The 20,589-nt window shown below is 45.3% G+C and overlaps 1 protein-coding gene across 1 annotated transcript in view; it reads left to right on the forward strand.

Moving 5' to 3' along the window:
• The window catches only part of LOC127578999 (bactericidal permeability-increasing protein-like), a 44,857-nt gene extending 39,635 nt beyond the window's left edge, over positions 1-5,222 (forward strand). The window contains exon 16 of the mRNA XM_052031620.1: positions 2,791-5,222. Within this exon, the coding sequence (XP_051887580.1) occupies positions 2,791-2,832 (42 nt within the window). The 3' untranslated portion in view covers positions 2,833-5,222. The remainder of the gene's footprint in view (positions 1-2,790) is intronic.
• The last annotated feature ends 15,367 nt before the right edge of the window (positions 5,223-20,589 follow it).

A 20,589-nucleotide genomic window follows, 5' to 3' on the forward strand; every position in this document is an offset into this window, starting at 1 on the left:
AACCAGGTTAACGCCATGGGATTTGCAGATAGCTAAATTTTAGACCATAAGACATAGGAGCAGAATTAGGCCATTCGGCCTATTGAGTCTGCTCCGCCATTCGATCATGGCTGATTTATTTTTCCCTCTGAACCCCATTCTCCTGCCTTCTCCCCGTAACCTTTCACACCCTCACTAATCAAGAACCTATCAACCTCCGCTTTAAATACACCCAATGACTTGGCCTCCACAGATTCACCACCCTCTGGCTGAAGAAATTCCTCCTCATCTCTGTTCTAAAGGGACATCCTTCTATTCTGAGGCTGTGTCCTCTGGTCCTGGACTCTCCCACTACTGGAAACATCCTCTCCACGTCCACTCTATCCAGGCCTTTCAATATTCAGTAGGTTTCAATGAGATCCCCCCTCATCCTTCTGAACTCCATCAAGTACAGGCCCAGAACCATCAAACGCTCCTCGCGTATTAACCCTTTCATCCCCGAGATCATTCTTGTAAACCTCCTCTGGACCGTCTCCAATGCCAGCACATCCTTCCTTAGATATGGAGCCCAAAACTGCTCACAATACTCCAAATGTGGTCTGACCAACCCCTTATAAAGCCTCAGCATTACATCCTTGCTTTTATATTCTAGTCCTCTTGAAATGAATGCTAGCATTACATTTGCCTTCCTTACTACCGACTCAACCTGCAAGTTTTATCAATGCTTAAGAAGAGGTCATTTTGTTGCCTGGAAATTGAATCCATTCATACATTTTTTTGTGTGTAAATTGTGCATAAGAATAATTTTCCCTCTGTTTGAGCACACTCGTGATCAGTCCCAGGACCACTGGGAAATCAGTAAGATTTAACTAATACAGCTAACATTTACCCAGCATCATTTGTGCAGCTGATAATCCCATAGATCCCATAGCAGATTTTCTCCACTGGTTCGTTTAGAGTGATTACCCCCTCTATTTTCTCTTTTTATCTGTTTATTGTTGGGTATATAAGCCTGTATTTCTGATAACACCCTTGCAAACCTTTTCTTGCACCTTTCCTGGTACTTCAATATATTATATGAAGTTTGACCAGAACTGCAGTGTAACAAAGGTTCAATATAGATTTAGAATAACCTCTACTTTTCAATTCCATCCTTATGGCATAATTTGGTCCTCCACCCACCTTAGATCCTTACCGTCCAAATAACACATGATCCCTTGATTTTTCTTACCAAGATATAGCACCTCACACCATACAAAGTTTTGCCCTTTCTTTGTTCGTCATAATTTGTTGAACTCCTCTGCAAATTTGAAACCTGTCTTTATGGTTCCAAAGGTGAAATTGTTACAATAACTTGTGAACAACTGTGTCCTTATGGCACCCACTAACAACCTTTTGCCACTGAACAGCTGCCAATTACCCATTTATTCTGCTTTCTGTCTTTTAGCCAGGCAGCTATTCATGTGCTATTTTTGCCTTGATTCTACATGTTCTAGTCTTGGTTCATTAGCCTATTAGTCAATGAAAAAGGGTGAAATCCACCTACTACATTATCCTGGTCGATTCTCTCTGTCACCTCTTCAATACAGATCGGTTTCTCATTATCACAGTTGTGAGCTTTAGAAGCTTTCTGCTTCCTTCTGTTGCAGAGTTTCCATTAACTTTGTTGGTGCCAATGTTAAACTGATCTACAGTCCACGAGGAATGATCCCCACAAAATGGGCTTCACCCTCTCCCGATGTGCTGAACATGTGCTGCTGATGGGACGTGTATGGTTCCCTCTGGGAGGTGAATGCAGAGCTCACACCAGCTGCCTCATTGGCATGTTTCCTCTTCTCATGGCAGTCACAGTACAGCTGTAGGAAAGGAAGCCATGGAGGTGGGGGAACTGTACAGAGGTCTGTTGGGGGTGCAACACTCTCCAGTACATCTGGGCAACAGCCCCACCTCCCATGCCATGGTCTTGCCAACTGAAACCCAGGGGAATGTCATGAGTGGTCCCAAGGTGGTGTCACATGCAGTCTGATCCAAAGGCCAGTGATCACAGCATGCAGTTCACAATCAATTTGGAAAAAAGACAGCAATCTATGAAGGGAGCTCCATTGATTTGTCGTCCATGACGCTTACCTTAGGATGCAGAGGCTGGGGTGGGAGATGCTGTGCATTGGACGCCAAAATGTGAGAGTGCAGACACTTTAATTCTCACCTCAGTGCCCAAGGCCTGTGCAACGTGCTGCTGGTTTTACTGTGAGTGAACAGTGAAGGTTGTAGCTTTAACCCAGGAGCTCCTGCTGACAGAACCATTCTGGATTCCCAAGTTCCCCAACCTTAGTGCACATTTGGAAAACTGACACTTGCATTTAATTCAAAATGGAAAGTCATTGTAATTAAAGAGTAAACTTTGTGATTTTAGGTTTATTACGAAGGTTACACTTTGCAGCAACAAAATAATCTTTAATAATGTATGGGATGATATAATGCTTCATGGAAAGAAATATTTGCGCTCACTTCTGCAACGCACCAGTCACTGAGTTTCCATCTACACTGTGACTGAGAAAAGGAAGTTGCTGTTATGGAGGTGAAGAACCTCCGTGATGGAACTTTAAGAACTTTAGAAGTTGGCTTGTGGTGATCTTACAGCAGCTCCTAATATTGGTGAAAATATTGGCAGAGACCAGTTTGCCCGCCTGCACTCTTGTTGAAAAATGTGAGAGGAAATGTGAAAATAAATTCCATTCAACCTGTAACAATTTGGGTTAAAAAGATATGAAACCAACTCTGATTTGATAATTTATCTGTTTTATCTTACAGGGTTTAATACTCATCACAACTGATATACAGTATGGAAACTGACAGCTAATTTACCTCAATATATCATACTGAACTGCTAAATTTGATTAAATTTCCCTGCAGTCACCCAGATAACATTTACTTATTTCTCAATGCTTCATTTAAATGGCAATATAAAACATTACAAGCATAGTACAGGCCCTTCGGCCCACAATGTTGTGCTGACATTTTATCCTGCTCAGCCCTGAACCCATATTTCAGCCAGCTACACTGCCATCTCTGTGATCGCCCTGGCCTTGCCTTGCACTGCAGCATTGATGCAATGCCTGCGATATATGACATGCAACATATCGATAGCATGAGCTCATCAAAGCCTTAGGAAGCTTCAGCATATAAGACCTGGAAATATAGGTGCTGAACTTGTGCTGATGGACCTTGTGTTCGCCAGCATCCTCTGTTCAAGGCAGCCTAGCCTGATGGCCCTCTCTGACTCCACTGGTTCTACTGCTACTGACAGTGTTTATAAACTAACATAATTTAGCACTGTAAAACTAAGCCTAGAAATACGTCTATTAATGCTTGGAAGTTAGTCAGAACAGCCTCCTGTCTTGGTACATCTATAAATGAATAGATGCAGCAGGTAGCTGAGGTATGAGTCTCTGAGTCATTGATTGAAGAGCAGTAGAGGTTTGACCAGTGGCTTTGTTGCTCCTGAGTAGGGAAGTGAAAATTAGCTCCTGCTCCTTTTTTCTCGAATGGTCACACCTGCATGTGTTTTGGCTTCATGTCAGGGTAGGATCTAGCCTGGCTATGATAGCCAGAGTGTTTACTGATGGAGATTAATATAACTATCTACCTTGACATTCAATGGCGTTATCATCATCAGGTTTGCCACTGTCAACATCCTAGGAGGTCACTGTTGATCAGAGACACAATTGGATTAATCACATTGGTACCGTGGCTACAACAGCAGGTCAACTCTCCTCCTGACATCCCAAAGCCTTTCCACCAGCAACAATGCACAAGTCAGGATCACAACAGAATACTCTTCGCTGGCCTAGTATCTCCAACAACTGTCCAAAAGCTCAGCACAATCAGGGCCAAGGAGTCTATTTACAAAATGCATTGCAGTTACTCACCTGGACTTCTCCAACAGTACTTCCCAAATCCAAGACATATGAAGCTCAAGGGCAGAGGTTCACAAGAATACCACCACATGCAGGTTCTCCTCCAAATCACCCAACATCCTGACTTGGAAATATATCGCCATTTCTTCTTCACTAGGTCTAGACATTGGATCTCCCTTCGCAACAGCATTGTTGGCAAATCTGCACCGGAAGGAGTGCAGCAGTTCAAGGCAGCAGCTCACCTCTACCTTCTGAAGGGCACTTAGGGATGGCCAATTAATGCAGGTGACACCCAGATCCTGAAAACACAAACAAATAAAGTTGCCACTTTGGTGACACCATGGGGCATCTGGTAGAATTGTTGCCTTGTAGCTCCAGTGACATGCATTCTCTCCCACTTCCCAAAGACATGAGAGTTGATAAGTTAATTGGCCCCTATAAATTACTTCTACTGTGGAGGGGAGTGATAGAATTTGAGGGGAGCATAAAATGGTTTAGTGTAAGTGGGTGCTTGATGCTCAGCGCAGTCTCAGTGAGTTGAAAGGGCCTTTTCTGAGCTAAATGATTCTAGGATTAAAGTAGATACCAGAAAGTAAGTCACTGCAAACCAGTCAACATTTTAAGGCAGCGTAGAGGAAAATTAACATTTCTCACTCTTCACTATCTGCATGCATAAAAATAATCAAAAGTAGAATCTAATGAAATAGATATTGTGATAGTGTGCATCAATGGAAAGGCAGGTACTGGGCTAGGACATAGATCTGGGACAATCATGGTTTGCACAGTCATTAAACACAATTTTTTACTAAAATGCTACAGTGTTGATCAATGGGGTCCAACCAATGACGGCCTCAGTATTTCATGTAAGCACCAAAACTGCATCATGCCTTAAAGAAACGTTAAGGTAATACTCTGCCCGCTCAATGGTCAGCAAACTCATGCCTTGTTCTGCATTCTCCCTCCCACTTCTCTACCCAATTCTTCGACCTTAGCAAGAGATCAGTAGTCAGTTTTAAATGCCTTTGAGGCTACTGAAGGATTTTTGGTTTTGATATATCACATTGTAACACTCTCATTGCCCTTTCATCACCAACAATTCTCCACTCAGCTTACTGCAAGCATACATCCGTCCTAAGATCCAGGTCATGGTCCAGTTCATAAGCATTAAGAAGTCTTAAAATCTACAATACATTTAAAGTTGAGGTAGTGGCAAGTATGTTTTTTGATTGATTGTGATAATTTTGGATTTATACATATTTCTTTCCTTTTGGTCTATGAAATCGAATGAACATTGTATTAAGGAATAAAATTAATGAGACAATATAATGTCATCTCCCATATTCTCCATTTTATTTATATACAGATAACGATAAAATGCAACTTTTTACTGTTTATTACTCAATCCTTTATATGGTCAGAAGTGACTTTGCTTATTCGCCCATCGGTAGATGGTGGCAGACTAATCCCAGTGCATGCAACTTTGAAATTCCGAACTTTTTCCACTGAAAGTCCTCCCACAGTGGCGCTGGGTAGGACATTCCAGGATTTTGGACCAGCAATGCTGAAGGATCAGGGAAATATTTCGTAATTGGGACAACACGTGATTTGGAAGTGGACCGGCAAGACAATGTGGCAGCAAGTTTGGGCACAGTCGGGTCACACAACCAATAATGTCACGAGAATCAGATATTATTGTAGTGGCATGACAGCCAGCTGTTACCCAGGAGATTGAGAAAAATTCCCCAGCTCCTTTTTGATCAAATGGGTGGGGGGCAAATGGGGATTTTGTTCTAGGATTCATCCAAAGGATTGATCCTCCAAAAGTTCAGTAAGCTGAACACAAAATCTTGAGGAATGACGAGGAATTACTGAACTGGGGACATGTAACACAACAAGCCACAGCTGAAAGGGAAACACCATCCATCCTCCAGCAGAAAATAACTGGTCCTGCTGCTCAGTTACAGAGCCCAGTGCTCGTCTGGGAAGATTTCATCACCAGGAATTCAAAAGTATGAGTGCAGTGTTTAAGTTACTGCACTGGTACTTCAGAATACAGGCTGAACAATCCATACACCCAAGTTCAAACCTCAGTGTGGTAGCTGTCGGATTTGAATTCAATGAATAATCTTGACTTTTTATATTTATAAAAACCATTAATAATTCACCACAAAACTCAGAACGATTGGATTGTTGGTAACAATCCATCTGATTTGCTAATGTTCTTCAAGACCCTTACCTGGTCTTGCCACACGTGACTCCAGACTCACTAATGTGGTGTTCAACCATGGTTGCTGGGTTGAAATAGTGAAACAATAAGACCACCTGGGATCCACGTGGTCACCGAATCCAGCAAAGCCACATCTTGCCCTGGTCAACCTTGCAATGTCCTCTTCACGGACACCTGGGGACAGGTGTCTTGATTGAGAGGCCTGTCCCACGAATGGTGAAGCCACAGCCTGCCATGGCCATGCTACAGACTCATTCCTGACAATATCCCAATCCCTCCATTACAATCCCTGGATGTCCTGTCCCACCAGCAGGATAACCCTGGGAGTTCTCAGCATTGACTTCAGTCCGCCCATAGTGTCACGGCACAAGTCAAAACCATGGATAAGGACCAATCGTTACATGCCGTCATCCCTCAGCTGACGAATCGGAGTTCAATGTTGAATAGTCAGACGAAACACTGAAAGTAGCAATGGCGCAGATTGGAGAAGTGGCAATATCCATAACCAAGTATGACGTGCCAGCACCAACACTGACCGAGTGACTGAGTCCTGAAGGACACAGCCATCACATCAGATTGAACTGTTAATGAATGAACCAATCTCACCCTCGCCAGTCTAACTATGACTGGTACCTCTGTCCATGATAGTGGTGTTAGGAGTGATTAATCCACCCTCCTTGTCTGGGCAGAGAGAAATGGAGTCTGTAGTTTGGTAGTGGAGGTGCTACCAATGGTTGATTCAGTAATAATGAGGCACCATCCTTCATTCCCTTGCACTGCCACTGAAAACTACGACCTTACAGCAGAAGCGGCAAATGAAATTACAAGTGAAGAACTGCTCAGAGCAACGTTGGACCACTATCAGCTCAGGCAGAGAAGACGGAAAGCTTAGCTGACACAAATGCATGGCAGCATCTTGTGAGGCACATGGGAATTCTTAGAACCAGGAACATCGGTAAAATAAGATTTAGGGGGCAATAGATGAATGAATTGTGAATGGTTGAAAGAAGTACCAGATAGCTATGAGCAGACATTGATAGGAAGTAGACAAGGTACGTTCTCCCTTCTCTCCTCTCCCATCAGATAGAAGATACAAAAGCCTGAAAGCATGTACCACCAGGCTCAAGGACAGCTTCTATCCTGCTGTAATAAGACTATTGAACGGTCCCCTAGTACGATAAGATGGATTCTTGACCTCACAATCTACCTTGTTATGACCTTGCACCTTATTGTCTACCTGCACTGCACTTTCTCTGTAACTGTAACACTTTATTCTGCATTCTGTTATTGCTTTACCCTGTACTACCTCAATGCGTTGTGTAATGAATTGATCTGTATGGACGATACGCAAGACAAGTTTTTCACTGTACCTCAGTGCATGTGACAATAATAAACCAATTCCAATACCGATTCCTTTCAGGAAAAATGATTGTAATAAGATGGAAATTTACACTAAGTTTGGAAATGATGCGGTTCAGTCCAAAACTAGGGTCTTGAATCTAAACAAAAGAACCTATGAAGGTATGAGAGGGATGTTGGCTGTGGTTACATGGAAAAATACAGGCAGGGGCAGTGATTAGCATTTGAAGAAATAAAGCATAATTTGCAGAAACATATATTACTTTAAAGCACAAAAGCCCATCAGGAAGGGCAGTCCATCTGTAGACAAGAGGAACTAAAGATTATGTTACGTCTAAGGAAGAGGCTTATAAAGTTGCCAGAAAATGCCTGAGTATGGGGAGCATTTTAGAACTCAGTAAAGGAGGACCAAGAAATAGAAAAAGGAAGAGAAGAGAATGCGAGAGTGCACTGTGACAAGAAACAAAACTTGACTGTAAGAGGCTGGTACAAAGGGAAGAACCAGGATGCAAAGGGCAAATGTTGGTCCCTTGCAAAAAGATGGGAGAATTTTTAATGGGAAATAAGGAAAAGGGAATTAAAGAACTACTTTATGTCTATCTTCAAAGAAGACCATAAAAAAAACTGCCTAAAATACCAGAGGGTTCAATGAGAATGAAGAATTGAAGAGGGAAATAATAATAAAAATCATTGGAGAAGTACTACAAATACTAGTAAAACTAAAAGCCAATACATCCTTACATCCTAAGGACACAATGATCTGCACCCCAGAGTTTTGAAAGAGGTGGCTATAGAGAGTGCAAATGATCTGGATATCAACTTCCAAAGTGTTATAGGTTTGGGAATTCTCCCTGTGGATTGAACAGTAGCAAATGGTGATCCTGCTATTTAAGAAAGGAAGGAGGGAACAAATAGGGAAACTCTGGTCTTTAAGCTACAAGAAGGGAAGGTGCCCAAATCTGTAACGAATGACTAATAAAGAATGCCTTGAGAAGAACAGTAGGACTGTGCAGAGTCAGCACAGATTTACGAAAGGGAAATCAGTTTTGACTATTCAACCAGAGTTCTTTAAGGATGTAACTAGTAGAATAGATACTAGATGTGATTTTCAGAAGGCTTTTTCACATGGGAGGTTGATCGACAAGATTAGATACACAGAACTGAGAGTAATATACTGACATGGATTGAGAAATGGTTATCAACAGCAAAGAGTGGGAAGATAAATAGTTGGCAGGCAATTAATTAGTGGGACCAATTAGTGCTTGGTTCCCAGTTGTTCATCGTTTAGATCAACAACTTGGCTGTGGGGAGTGCATGTCGTAGTTCCAAGTTTGCTGCTGCAACGAACCAGGTGGGAACGTGAGTAGACAGGAGGGTGCAAAGAGGCTTCATGGGAAGGAAGACAAGACGAGTATGTGGGCAAGAGTATGGCGGATGAAATATAATGCGGAAAATGAGATGATCCCCACCCGGGTGGACAAAGAAGAACAGCACACTTTTGTAAATGGCGAGTGATTGGGTAATGCTGAAGTTCAAAGGGACTCAGATTACTGAATGTTGACATGCGAATGCAGTCAGTGATTAGGAAAGCTGATGATGTGGCCTTTATTATGAGGATTAAGCATAGTAGGAATGTTTTGTTGCAATTATATAGATTCTTGATGAGACCTGTAGTATTCTATACAGTTTTGATCTCCTTCTCCCAGTAAAGGATATAAATGCCACAGGAGGAGTGTAACTATTGTTTATTGACTACAGCTCTGCCTTCAATACAATAATCTCAAGCAAGCTTGTCACCAAACTCCGAGACCTAGGACTCAACACCTCCCTCTGTAACTGGATCCCTGACTTTCGAACAAACAGACCGCAATCAGTGAGGATAGGCAGCAATACCTCTGGCACAATTATTCTCAACACTGGTGCCCCACAAGGCTGCAGCCTCAGCCCTGTACTCTACTCCCTATACACTCACGACTGTGTGGCCAGATTTTGATCTAACTCCATCTACAAGTTTGCAGATGATACCACCGTTGTAGGTCGTATCTCAAACAGCGATGAGTCGGAGTACAGGAAGGAGATAGAGAGCTTAGTGGAATGGTGTCATGACAACAACCTTTCCCTCAATGTCAACAAAACAAAAGAGCTGGTCAGTGACTTCAGGCAAGGGGGCAGTGTACATGCACTTGTCTACATCAATGGTGCTGAGGTCAAGAGGGTTGAGAGCTTCAAGTTCCTGGGAGTGAACATCACCAACAGCCTGTCCTGGTCAAATCACGTAGAAGCCACAGCCAAGAAAGCTCACCAGTGCCTCTACTTCCTCAGGAGGCTAAAGAAATTTGGTTTGTCCCCTTTGACTCTCACCAACATTTACAGATGCACCATAGAAAGCATCCAATCTAGATGTATCACGGCTTGGCATGGCAACTGCTCTGCCCAGGACTGCAAGAAACTGCAGAGAGTTGTAGACACAGCCCGTTATTGCACTGCACTTTCTCTGTAGCTGTGACACTTTACTCTGTACTGTTATTGTTTTTACCTGTACTACATCAATGCACTCTGTACTGACTCAATGTAACTGCACTGTGTAATGAATTGACCTGTACCATTGGTTTGTAAGGCAAGCTTTTCACTGTACCTCGGTACAAGTGACAATAATATACAAATACCAATACCAATGAAAATTTGCCAGACTTATTCCAGGGATGGTCAGTTTGCCACCTGAAAGCAGATTGGATAAATGAGCTCTATGTCCTCTAGAGGAATGAGAAGAGACCTAATTGAAACATAAACATTTTTTACACGGCTCGATAGACTCGATGCTGGCCTCCTGTCTCCCTTGGCTGAGCAGTCTAGAACCAGAGATCACTGTCTCAGAACAAAGTTCATAATAAGAGTGTTTAGACCAGAAATTTCTCCATGCAGAGTAGTGAACCCTGGAAAGCTCCGGAGGCTCAGCCATTATGTTCACTTAAGTCTGAGATCTATAGATTTCTGGCCATTAAGGGAATCAAGTGATATGGAGAGAGTTCAGGAACATGGCACTGAGGGAAAAAGATCAGCCAGGATCTTGGTGAATGGAAGAACGGGCTCAAAGGGCCAAGTGACCTATTCCTGCTCACACCTTAGAGCAGACATCAGAGACAGAATTCTTGTACAAATAAGGGCATTCAGGATGATGGTTCTTCAGGGAATTATCCTTGGAGGTTTATTTTCTCAAACTTATACATGACACAATGGAATGGACCGGTGGTGACCTGTCCACTCGCCTCACCAAAATGTAGTCATGGTTCCTCCAATGGATTGCCAATCATTCTCTTTGCATCAAAACTATGTGATACGCCCTGTATTCTGATTCTTGGAATCATTCCAGGTGAAGTCCTCTGCATTTGATTGGCTTGATAGAGAACAGAGGCTTGGCACACTTCTCACCCCAGTCTCCACATGGCGTTAATCCACAACAACTGGTGTAATTGTGGTAGCATCCAGTCAGGAAATGCTTGGCACAGCTGGTGAAACAAGCAGAGGTTGACGGAGGATGAACACTCATTTGGGGAGAATTGCAGAGCAGGGTGTGTGCGTGCATGCGTGCACGTGTGCATGTGTATGTGTGTGTGTATGTGTGTGTGCGTGTGTATGTGTGTCCGTATGTGTGTGTGCGTGTGTATGTGTGTGTGTGCATTTAATAAAAACAGGTCCTAGAGCTGCCTCAGATCCCAGCCCAGAGAGGTACTTACTGTAGAGGACACAGCAAGGTACATGGGATCCACGGTGACTTGGTAGATTGGATTCAAAATTGGCTTGGCCATGGAAGGCAGAGAGTAGTGGTGGAGGGGTGGGATTTGTGGTGTTGTGCAGGGATCAGTTCTGGGACCCCTGTTCTTTGTGACATCCATAAATAACTTGGATGAAAATGGGCTGATGAGTAAGTCTGCAGACAACACAGACATTGGCAGAGCTGAGGATCGTGGGGAAGGCTGAGAAAGGATACAACAGGATATAGATCAGTTGGAAATACTGTCAGAGGAATGGCCGACGGAGTTTAATCCAAACAAGTGTGAGGTGTCGTACTTTGGGAGACCAAAAGTAAGAGAAAAGTATACAGTAAATGGCAGGGCCTCTGGGGGCATTAATTAACAGAGGGATCTTGGAGTACAAATCCATAGCTCCCTGAAAGTGACAATACAAGTCAATAGGGCATGCTTGCCTTCATTGGTAGAAGTGTTGTGTATAAAAGTCGGGAAGTCATGTAGCAGCTGTATAAGACTTTAGTTAGGCCACATTAGGGATATTGTGTGTAGTTCTGGTCACGCATAAAAGAAGGATGTGGAGGCCTTGGAGACAGAACAGAAGAGGTTTACCAGGATGTTTCTGAAATTGGGGTGTATTAGCCGTATTAGCCACAAGGAGAGGATGGACAGACTTAGGCTGAGTTTGCTGGAGCGTCGGAGGCAGAGGGACAACATGACAGAGGTGCATGAAATTATCAGAGGCGTCGACAGGGTAGATAGTCAGAGTTTTTCTTTCCCCCGGGGGTGAAGGCGTAGCTTTACGGTGAGGAGGAGGAAGTTTAAAGGAGATTTAGGAGGCAAGTCTTTTTTTATACACCAAGAGTGGTGGGTGCCTGGATTGTACTGCCAGGGGAAGAGGTGGAAGCAGATACAACAGCAATATTTAAGAGGCATTCAGACAGACACATGATCAGGCAGGGAAGGGGGGATATAGATCAGGTGCAGGCAGAAGGGATCAGTTTAAATTGGCATCATGGTCGGCACAGACATGGTGGGCTGAAGGGCCTGTTCTTGTGCTGTTCTGCTCTACATTCTATGTATTTGTAATGGAGGCTAGTGAGATGTTAGATGCTCACCAGGAGGCAGGGGAGAGCATTATCGTGTATAGATTAGCTTAGAAGGTGCAGGAAGAATGGATGTGGAAGGAGATTTGGATAGGGCAGGGTGGGTATCAATAAAGTACAAGGAAGGGTTTGTTGCTGCAGTATCCACAACAATGTATGTCCACGGTGGCTGGAGCGTAAGGTGTGATGAGCCTTTATTTGACTCCGCTGTTAAATGTCAAGGGTAGGAGTTTAGAATCTCTCTTGATCGATACACCTATTGCTTGGCACTTTGTGGCACAAATTTTCTATTCAATGTTATCACCATGGCCATGTCACCCACTGTCAACACCTTGAGGATCACCACTGAGCAGGAATTCAGCTGGATCAGTCACATAAGTTCTGCAGGTCAGAGGTTGGGCATCCTGGAGTGAATGCCTCACCCCTTGACATTCCCAAGCCTTTCCATCAGGAGTGTGATGGAATACTCTCCACTGAGGGTCTGGGTCTCCACTGAGGGTCTCACTCTGGGTCACTTGTCACTCAAAAACCTTGACCCCGTGCAGAACAAAGCCAACAGCATGACTGGTAATCCATCGAACATCACGGGCTCCATGACAATTGTGCCGTTTACAAAACGCACCGCAGTTACTCGCTTAGGCTACTTTTACAACCTCTCCCAAGCTCGCGAGCTCTACCATCAAGAGTGATGAGGGCTTCCGGTGCAGGGGAATATCACTACCCACAGCTTCCCGTCCACCACCCTGACTTAAAAGTGTATCATCAACAGGTCTGAATCCCTTCACTCCAGCCCTGTCGGAGTATCTTCACCAGAAAGAATGCAGCAGTTCAATATTGTGGTTCAAAGCACCATGAAAGATGGAAAATAAATGTTGGCGTTGCCAGTGATAGCCATATCCTGAAAAATAAATAACATTGATACTTCTAATTGATAAACCTCACAGTATCAGTATTTACCTACTTGTGTGTCTAATGTACAAACAGAAAATAACTTCAAGCAGAACATGCCTAGCATTGTTATGCAGAACATTCCCCTCCCCTCTGTACATGGTTCCCAGAAGTCAGGCTGAAGCCTCCAAGTGACACATTTCCAGCAACCAAAAGGAAGGCAGAAAAACCTGCCTACCGATAAGCCAATTTGGTGATTACTCAACACGACTTTCAACCAGTTAGCTTCCTTACAGTAGAACCTGTTTCCCTGGTCTAAGCTGCACATGGATGGGTTGTAACACATTGCAACTGAGGTACAAGACTGCATCTCTTTGCAATTTGATGGTGCGGTTCACACCAGGGTGCCATGAAGTTCAAGTTTATTGTTAGAGGCAGAGGGTATAAATGCCATGAAAATTAGCTTTTTGCAGCAGCAACACAGAACATTATCGATATGATAACCACGTTAAAATAAACTTAAATTATACATAATTTACATGACAAAATAAACATAATGATGTTAGTGCAAGTAGAGAGAGAGAAAAAGAAATCTAGTCCTCGGTAGCGTTAGGTGATGGGATAATCAGGTGATGGCACTGGAGAGTGGTGACATTTTGCAGCCAGCTCCCGGGGAACACTAAAATATTCCTGTTCTCACCTTTTAAAGCTGAAATCTGCAGCCACAGTGACTGCAGTAACGGACAATGTTTTAAGTCATTTTGAAACGAGCTGATGAAAAAGTGCAACCTCAATAAGTTTAGAAACAAAGGAATAGAGGCAGACTATTCAGCTGAATGAAAGGTAATGAACTAACATCAGGTGTCTGGTGCAATGATGTATCAAAGTCATGCCATTTATAATCAGTGCAGTAATTGGATCCACTTGTTCACATTTCCACATGTAAATCACACTCAAAGCCAGGCTAGATAACACTAGCAATCACTTTTAGATGAAATCGTACTCATAAGGAATCTCTCTGTGTATTTCAATTGTGTGATTCACCTTAATGCGGCTCGTGATCTCTCAGATTACCGACTGACATCACAAGCCATCCTCCTGTCAGCATAAATTGAGATTTTGAGCTGCAACCTATGACCTTTGCTTAACACTCACACAGAAGCTAAATATTTCACAGGGGATGGGTAATGCAAATGCTGGTATCTATTAGAGAGGATGTCGTATCAAGAAACAACTTGATCGAGCAGAGTCAACATTATGAAAGTGTGCGAGGAGAGGTTGAGTAGATTAGGCCTCCATTCTCTGGAGTTTTGACGAGGAAGAGGAGACCTCACCGAAACATACAAACTTCTTAGAGGGCTCAACAGGGGAGATGTGGACAGGATGTTTCCCCTGGGCTAAGCAGTCTAGAATCGGTGGTCACAGCCTCAGCAAGAGCCAGGCCATCTAGGGCTGAGAGACAGAGAAACCTCTTCACCCGCTCTTTGGAAGTCTCCATATTGGAGGTTCAGTCACTGTTTGCATTCAAAACAGAGATCATCGAACACAGAACATCGAACAGTCCAGCACTGGATAGGCCATTTGGCCCACAATCTTGTGCCGATCTTGATGCCCATTTATATTAAATGTCCTCCTCCTGTGTATCATCCACATCCCCCCATTCCCTTCATATTCATGGGTCTGTCTAAAAGCCTCTTAAACTCCACCAAGCTGCCTGCTTCCACTGCTACCCCTGGTGACCCATTCCAGGCACCTACCACCCTCTGCGTAAAAAACCTGCCCTTCGCGTCACCTTTAAAGTCCCCCCTCTAACCTTAAAACACCTCTGGTGTTTGACATTTCTACCCTGGGGAACAGATTCTGACTGTCTACCCGATCTATGCCTCTCATAATTTTAAAAACCTCCATCAGGTCTCCCCTCAGCCTCCGAAGCTCTGGGGAGAACAACCCAAGTTTGTCCAACCTCTCCTTATAGCTCACACCCTCTAATCCAGGCAGCATCCTGGTGAACCTCTTCAGCACCCTCTCCATAGTCTCCACATCCTTCCTGTAACGGGACAACCAGAACTGCACACAATACCCCAAGTGTGGTCTGACTAAAGTTTTATACAGCTGCAGCATGACTTCCTGACTCTTGTACGCAAAACCCCATCAATTCCATATGCCTTCTTTACCACCTTATCCAGTTACTCAGCCACTTTCAGTGAACTATGGACCTGGACCCCAAGCTACCTCTGTACTTCAGTGCTATTAAGGGGTATACCATTTAACTGTGTACTTCCTCCTTTCATCTGACTGCCCAAAGTGCAACACGTCACACTTGCCAGGATTAAACTCCATCTGCCACTTCTCTGCCCATATCTGTGGGCAGATGATAGATTTCTGGACATTGAAGGAATCAAAGGATTTGGGAACAGAACAGGAAAATTACAGGAAGGATGTGGAAGCTTTAGAGACAGTGCAGAGGAGACTTACTTACGAGGATCCTGCCTGGATTGGAGAGCATGTCTTATGAGGATAGGTTGAGCGAGCTGGGGCTTTTCTCTTTGGAGAGAAGGAGGATGAGAGGTGACTTGATAGAGGTGTACAAGATGATAAGAGGCATAGATCGAGTGGACAGTCAGAGACTTTTTCACAGAGCGACAATGGCTAAAATGAGGGGGCATAGTTTTAAGGTGATTGGAGGAAGGTATAAGGGGGATGTCAGGGGTAAATTTTTTACACAGAGAGTGGTGGGTGTGTGGAACGCACTGCCGGCAGAGGTGTGGGGGCAGATACATTAGGGATATTTAAGAGACCCTTAGATGGACACATGAATGATAGAGAAATGGAGGGCTATGTGGGAGGGAAGGGTGAGATAGATCTTAGGATAAAGTGTCGGTGCAACATTGTGGGCCGAAGGGACCGTGCTGTGCTGTAGTGTCTATATTCCATGTTCTAAAATAGCGTTTTGTTAAAAGATCGCCCATTACGTTGTTGAATGGTGAAGTAACTGACGGATGAACGGCCAACTCCTGGTCCTATTTCCTTCTTTCTAGTGAAATAAAAAGACCCACAATGTGACTCGAGGCCTTGCACATAGCGGCTGCCAGCTTCAGTGTTCGATGCTCCCGACAATGGGAGCTGCACCTTGTCACTGTTCAGTCCCTGTTCACAGCCTCTCTGTGCAGGGACTGCTGCCCGCTGATGGCTCCACACCTTGCAGCCATATGGGGCTGCTCGTTGCCCAGGACTTGGGTGGGGTCGACCGTCACTTGCGGATGCCTAGACGGAGAGGGTGTTGCCGATTCCCCTCTCACATGTCTTCCCCTCCCTCATGTCCATGGCAGCCTGTCACACGGATGTCCTGTGGTTGCCATGGGGAGAGTTTCTCATTCCTAAGACCAGCAGCCAATGATGGTGCCCAATCCAGACCCAAGTGTGGCTCCCACCGGGGAAAAGGGCTGCAGCGAGGGTGGGAAATGGTCGGGATGTGGACAGGATCAGGGATATGGATGGAACATCATTGCCAACGTGGCCAGGAACTGGGTCAGGGTGTGGCAGGGAATGGGAACTGGAAGCTGGAATGTGGGCTCAGGAGGAAGGGCTGTAAGGGGTGGGGATGTGATCAGTGGGAGGGCGGGTTGGGTCAATGTGGAGGTGAGCAGAGGAAACCTTCAGATCTGGGCACAAACCCACACACACACACACACACACACACACACACACACGCACACGCACACACACACACACATGCACACACACACACACACACACATGCACACACACACACGCACACACGCACGCACACACACGCACACGCACGCACACGCACACACACACGCACGCACGCACACACACACACGCACACACACACACGCACGCACACACGCACGCACGCACGCGCATGCACGCACACACACACACATGCACACACACACATGCACACACACACATGCACACACACATGCACACCGACACACAGACACACAAACACACAAACACACACCCATACACAGACACATATACACACACACACAGTCACACACACACACACACACACACACACAAAGATGCACACACACACACACACACAGACGAACACACAGACACACACATGGACACACATTCAGACAAACGCACATGTGCATGCGTGCTATGCAGACATGGACACAGGGACACAGACAAACACAAACATACATAAGGAAACACACTGCGATGCTGGAGAAACTCAGCAGGCCAGGCAGCATTCGTGGAGAAAAGCAGGCGGTCAACGTTTCGGGTCAGGACCCTTCTTCAGGACTGAAGATAGGAAAACGGGAAGCCCAGTATATAGGAGGGAAAAGCAGAGCAGTGATAGGTGGACAAAAGAGGGGAGGCGGGGTGGGCATCTATCACTGCTCTGCTTTTCCCTTCTTTATATTGGGCTTCCCCTTTTCCTATCTTCAGTCCTGAAGAAGGGTCCTGACCCGAAATGTTAACAGCCTGCTTTTCTCCACGGACGCTGCCTGGCCTGCTGAGTCCCTCCAGCATCATCGTGTTTGCCATCCAGATTCCAGCATTGGCAGCCCTTTGTTTCTCTACATAAGGGAACACGGATTTGGACAACCACACTGACTACAGACCGCCAGGGTGAACCCTTTTATCCCCTTCCTCTCCACATTCAGTTATTCAGTCCTCAAGAGATAACCTATAACGTCCAATCCCAGGAACCCACATTTTGAATAAGAGCCTCCTGGATGACAGCTTATTGAACCCTATTTGTAAATCCACTTGCTCCTCCTTTACCTACAACAGATGCGTCTTCACAATCACGTTCTGATTTTCTCAGGGAAGTTATTCAGTGTGAGACTGACACAAAAGGTCTGACTTTGTTTTTATTTCAGATTTCCAGCATCTGCAGTTTTCTGTTTGACGTCCATTTACTTTGGATTTTCTAATTGTCCTGATCGAAGGTCCATGATGATAAATTCCAGCATTTTCCCTCACACTGATGTCAGGCTAACTGATGCACAGATTCCCTTCCCTCTCTCCCAACTTTGTTAAATGACAGGCTTGTATTTGTCACCTTTCAGTTCAAGAATTATTTTCCATAATCAATGGAAGGTTAGAACCATTGGAACCAATGTGTCTGAACTCCCAGGATAGAGACCATTGTGAAGGCAATCCGGAGACCCACAAGAAGTCCAGGTACGACCTCTGGAAGGCTATCGTCAGGGCAGAGAGGCAATTCCGGATGAAGCTGGAGACAGCTGTGGCGGGGCTTGCACACCATCACCTCCTACAAGACAAAATCGAATAGTGCAATCGGCAATGACGCATCACTCCCCGGCGAGTTTAATGCCTTTTATGCACGCTTTGAGAGAGAGAAAAATGAGACACCTGCATGAGTCCACATAGCACCCAATGAGCTCGTGTGTGTGCGTGCGTGTGATCCTAGTCTCGGAGGCTGATGTTAAAACACCCTCCAGGAGGGTGAACCCTCGCACGCCGTCAGGTACTGACGGTGGACGTGGCTGAGTGCTGAAAACCTGTGCAGACCAACTGGCTGCAGTGTTCAGGGTCGTCTTCAACTTCTCGCTTCTGCGATCTGAGCTTCCCAGCTGCTTCAAGATAGCACCTATTGTACCAGAGCCCAAGAAGAGCATGGTGACCTGCCTCAGTCATTTACCATCCGGTAACACTTACATCCACTGTAATGAAGTGCCTTGACAGGTTGGTTATGGCTCGAATCAACTCCTGCCTCAGTAAGGACCTGGAGCTGCTTCTATTTGTTTAGCACCTTTGCCTACAGCAGATGCTATGTCGCTGGTTCTCCACTCTGCTCTGGACCACCTGCACAACTGAAACACATACATCACGGTGTTGTTCATTGACTACAGCTCAGCACTCAACACCAACATCCCCTCAAAACTCATCGTCAAGTTCCAAGACCTGGGCCTCTGTAGCTCCCTCTGCAATTGGATCCTCGACTTCCTCACTGGGAGACCACAGTCTGTGTGGATCAGAAACCTCATCTCCTCACTGACCGTCAACACAGGCACACCTCAGGGCTGCGTGCTTAGCCTCTGCTCTACTCTCTCTATACTTACGACTGTGTGGCACATAGTTCAAGTGCCAACAGAACCACACGTGGTGACGAGGAGGTGTACAAGGGTGAGATGGGTCAGCTGGTTGAGTGGTGTCATAACAACAACCTTGTGCTCAACGTCAGCAAGACCAAGGAACTGATTGTGGACTTTAGAAAGAGGAATCAGGCAAACACAGACCAGCCTCATTGAAGGGTCTGTGGTGGGAATGGTGAGCAGCTTCAAGTTCCTGGGTGTCAACATCTCAGAGGGCCTATCCTATCTTCTTCAACTATGAATTTTGTCAGCATCTCTGGGGAAACAAAGGTCTGCAGATGCTGGAATCTAGATGAAAAAACAACAAGATGCTGGAGGAACTCAGCAGGCCAGGCAGCATCCGTGGAGAAAAGCAGGCGGTCAACGTTTCGGGTCAGGAGCCTTCTTCAGGACTGAAGATAGGAAAAGGGGAAGCCCAGTATATAGGAGGGAAAAGCAGAACAGTGATAGGTGGACAAAAAAAAAGGGGAGGCGGGGTGGCTTCCTCGACATTGGTGAGACCAAATGCAGACTAGGTGACTGTTTGGTAGCACACCTTTACAGTTACATCCATAACTGTGATCTGCATCTCCCCATTGCCAGTCACCTCAACTCCCCCTCCCACACTATCACTATTACTAAGTACTTTTTCTCCTCACCAATTTTCTCTCCTTTTCCTCTCTTCTCCTCCTCTTCCCCCACAGGTGCCTGCCTCCACACCCTCGACCCATCCCCCGGTGGATCTGCTCTCCCCTCCTCCCCCGCACCTGCCTATCACCATCTCTTACCTGCATCTACCCATCACCACCCTGTGCCCCCCCACCTCCCCTCTTTTGTCCACCTATCACTGCTCTGCTGTTCCCTCCTGTATATTGGGCTTCCCCTTTTCCTATCTTCAGTCCTGAAGAAGGTCCTGACCCGAAACGTTGACCGCCTGCTTTTCTCCACGGATGCTGCCCGGCCTGCTGAGTTCCTCCAGCATCTTGTTGTTGTTTCACCAGCATCTCTACTTATTTAGAAGTTTAAGGAGATTCGGCAAGTCTTCGAAAGCTCTGACAAACTTCCACTGATAGACTGTGGAGAGCATTCAGACTGGTTACATCACGGCCTGGTATGGATACTCCAACGCACAGGATCGCAAGAGGCTGCAGAGGGTGATGGACTCAGCCAGCTCCATCACAGGTACAGCTCTTCCCGCCATCGAGGACATCTACAAGAGGCGATGTCTCAGGAAGATGACATCCATCATCAAGGATCCCCACCATCTGTGCCATGCCTTCTTCT

This window comes from Pristis pectinata, chromosome 16 (assembly GCF_009764475.1).
Source record: "Pristis pectinata isolate sPriPec2 chromosome 16, sPriPec2.1.pri, whole genome shotgun sequence".
NCBI lineage: Eukaryota > Metazoa > Chordata > Chondrichthyes > Rhinopristiformes > Pristidae > Pristis > Pristis pectinata.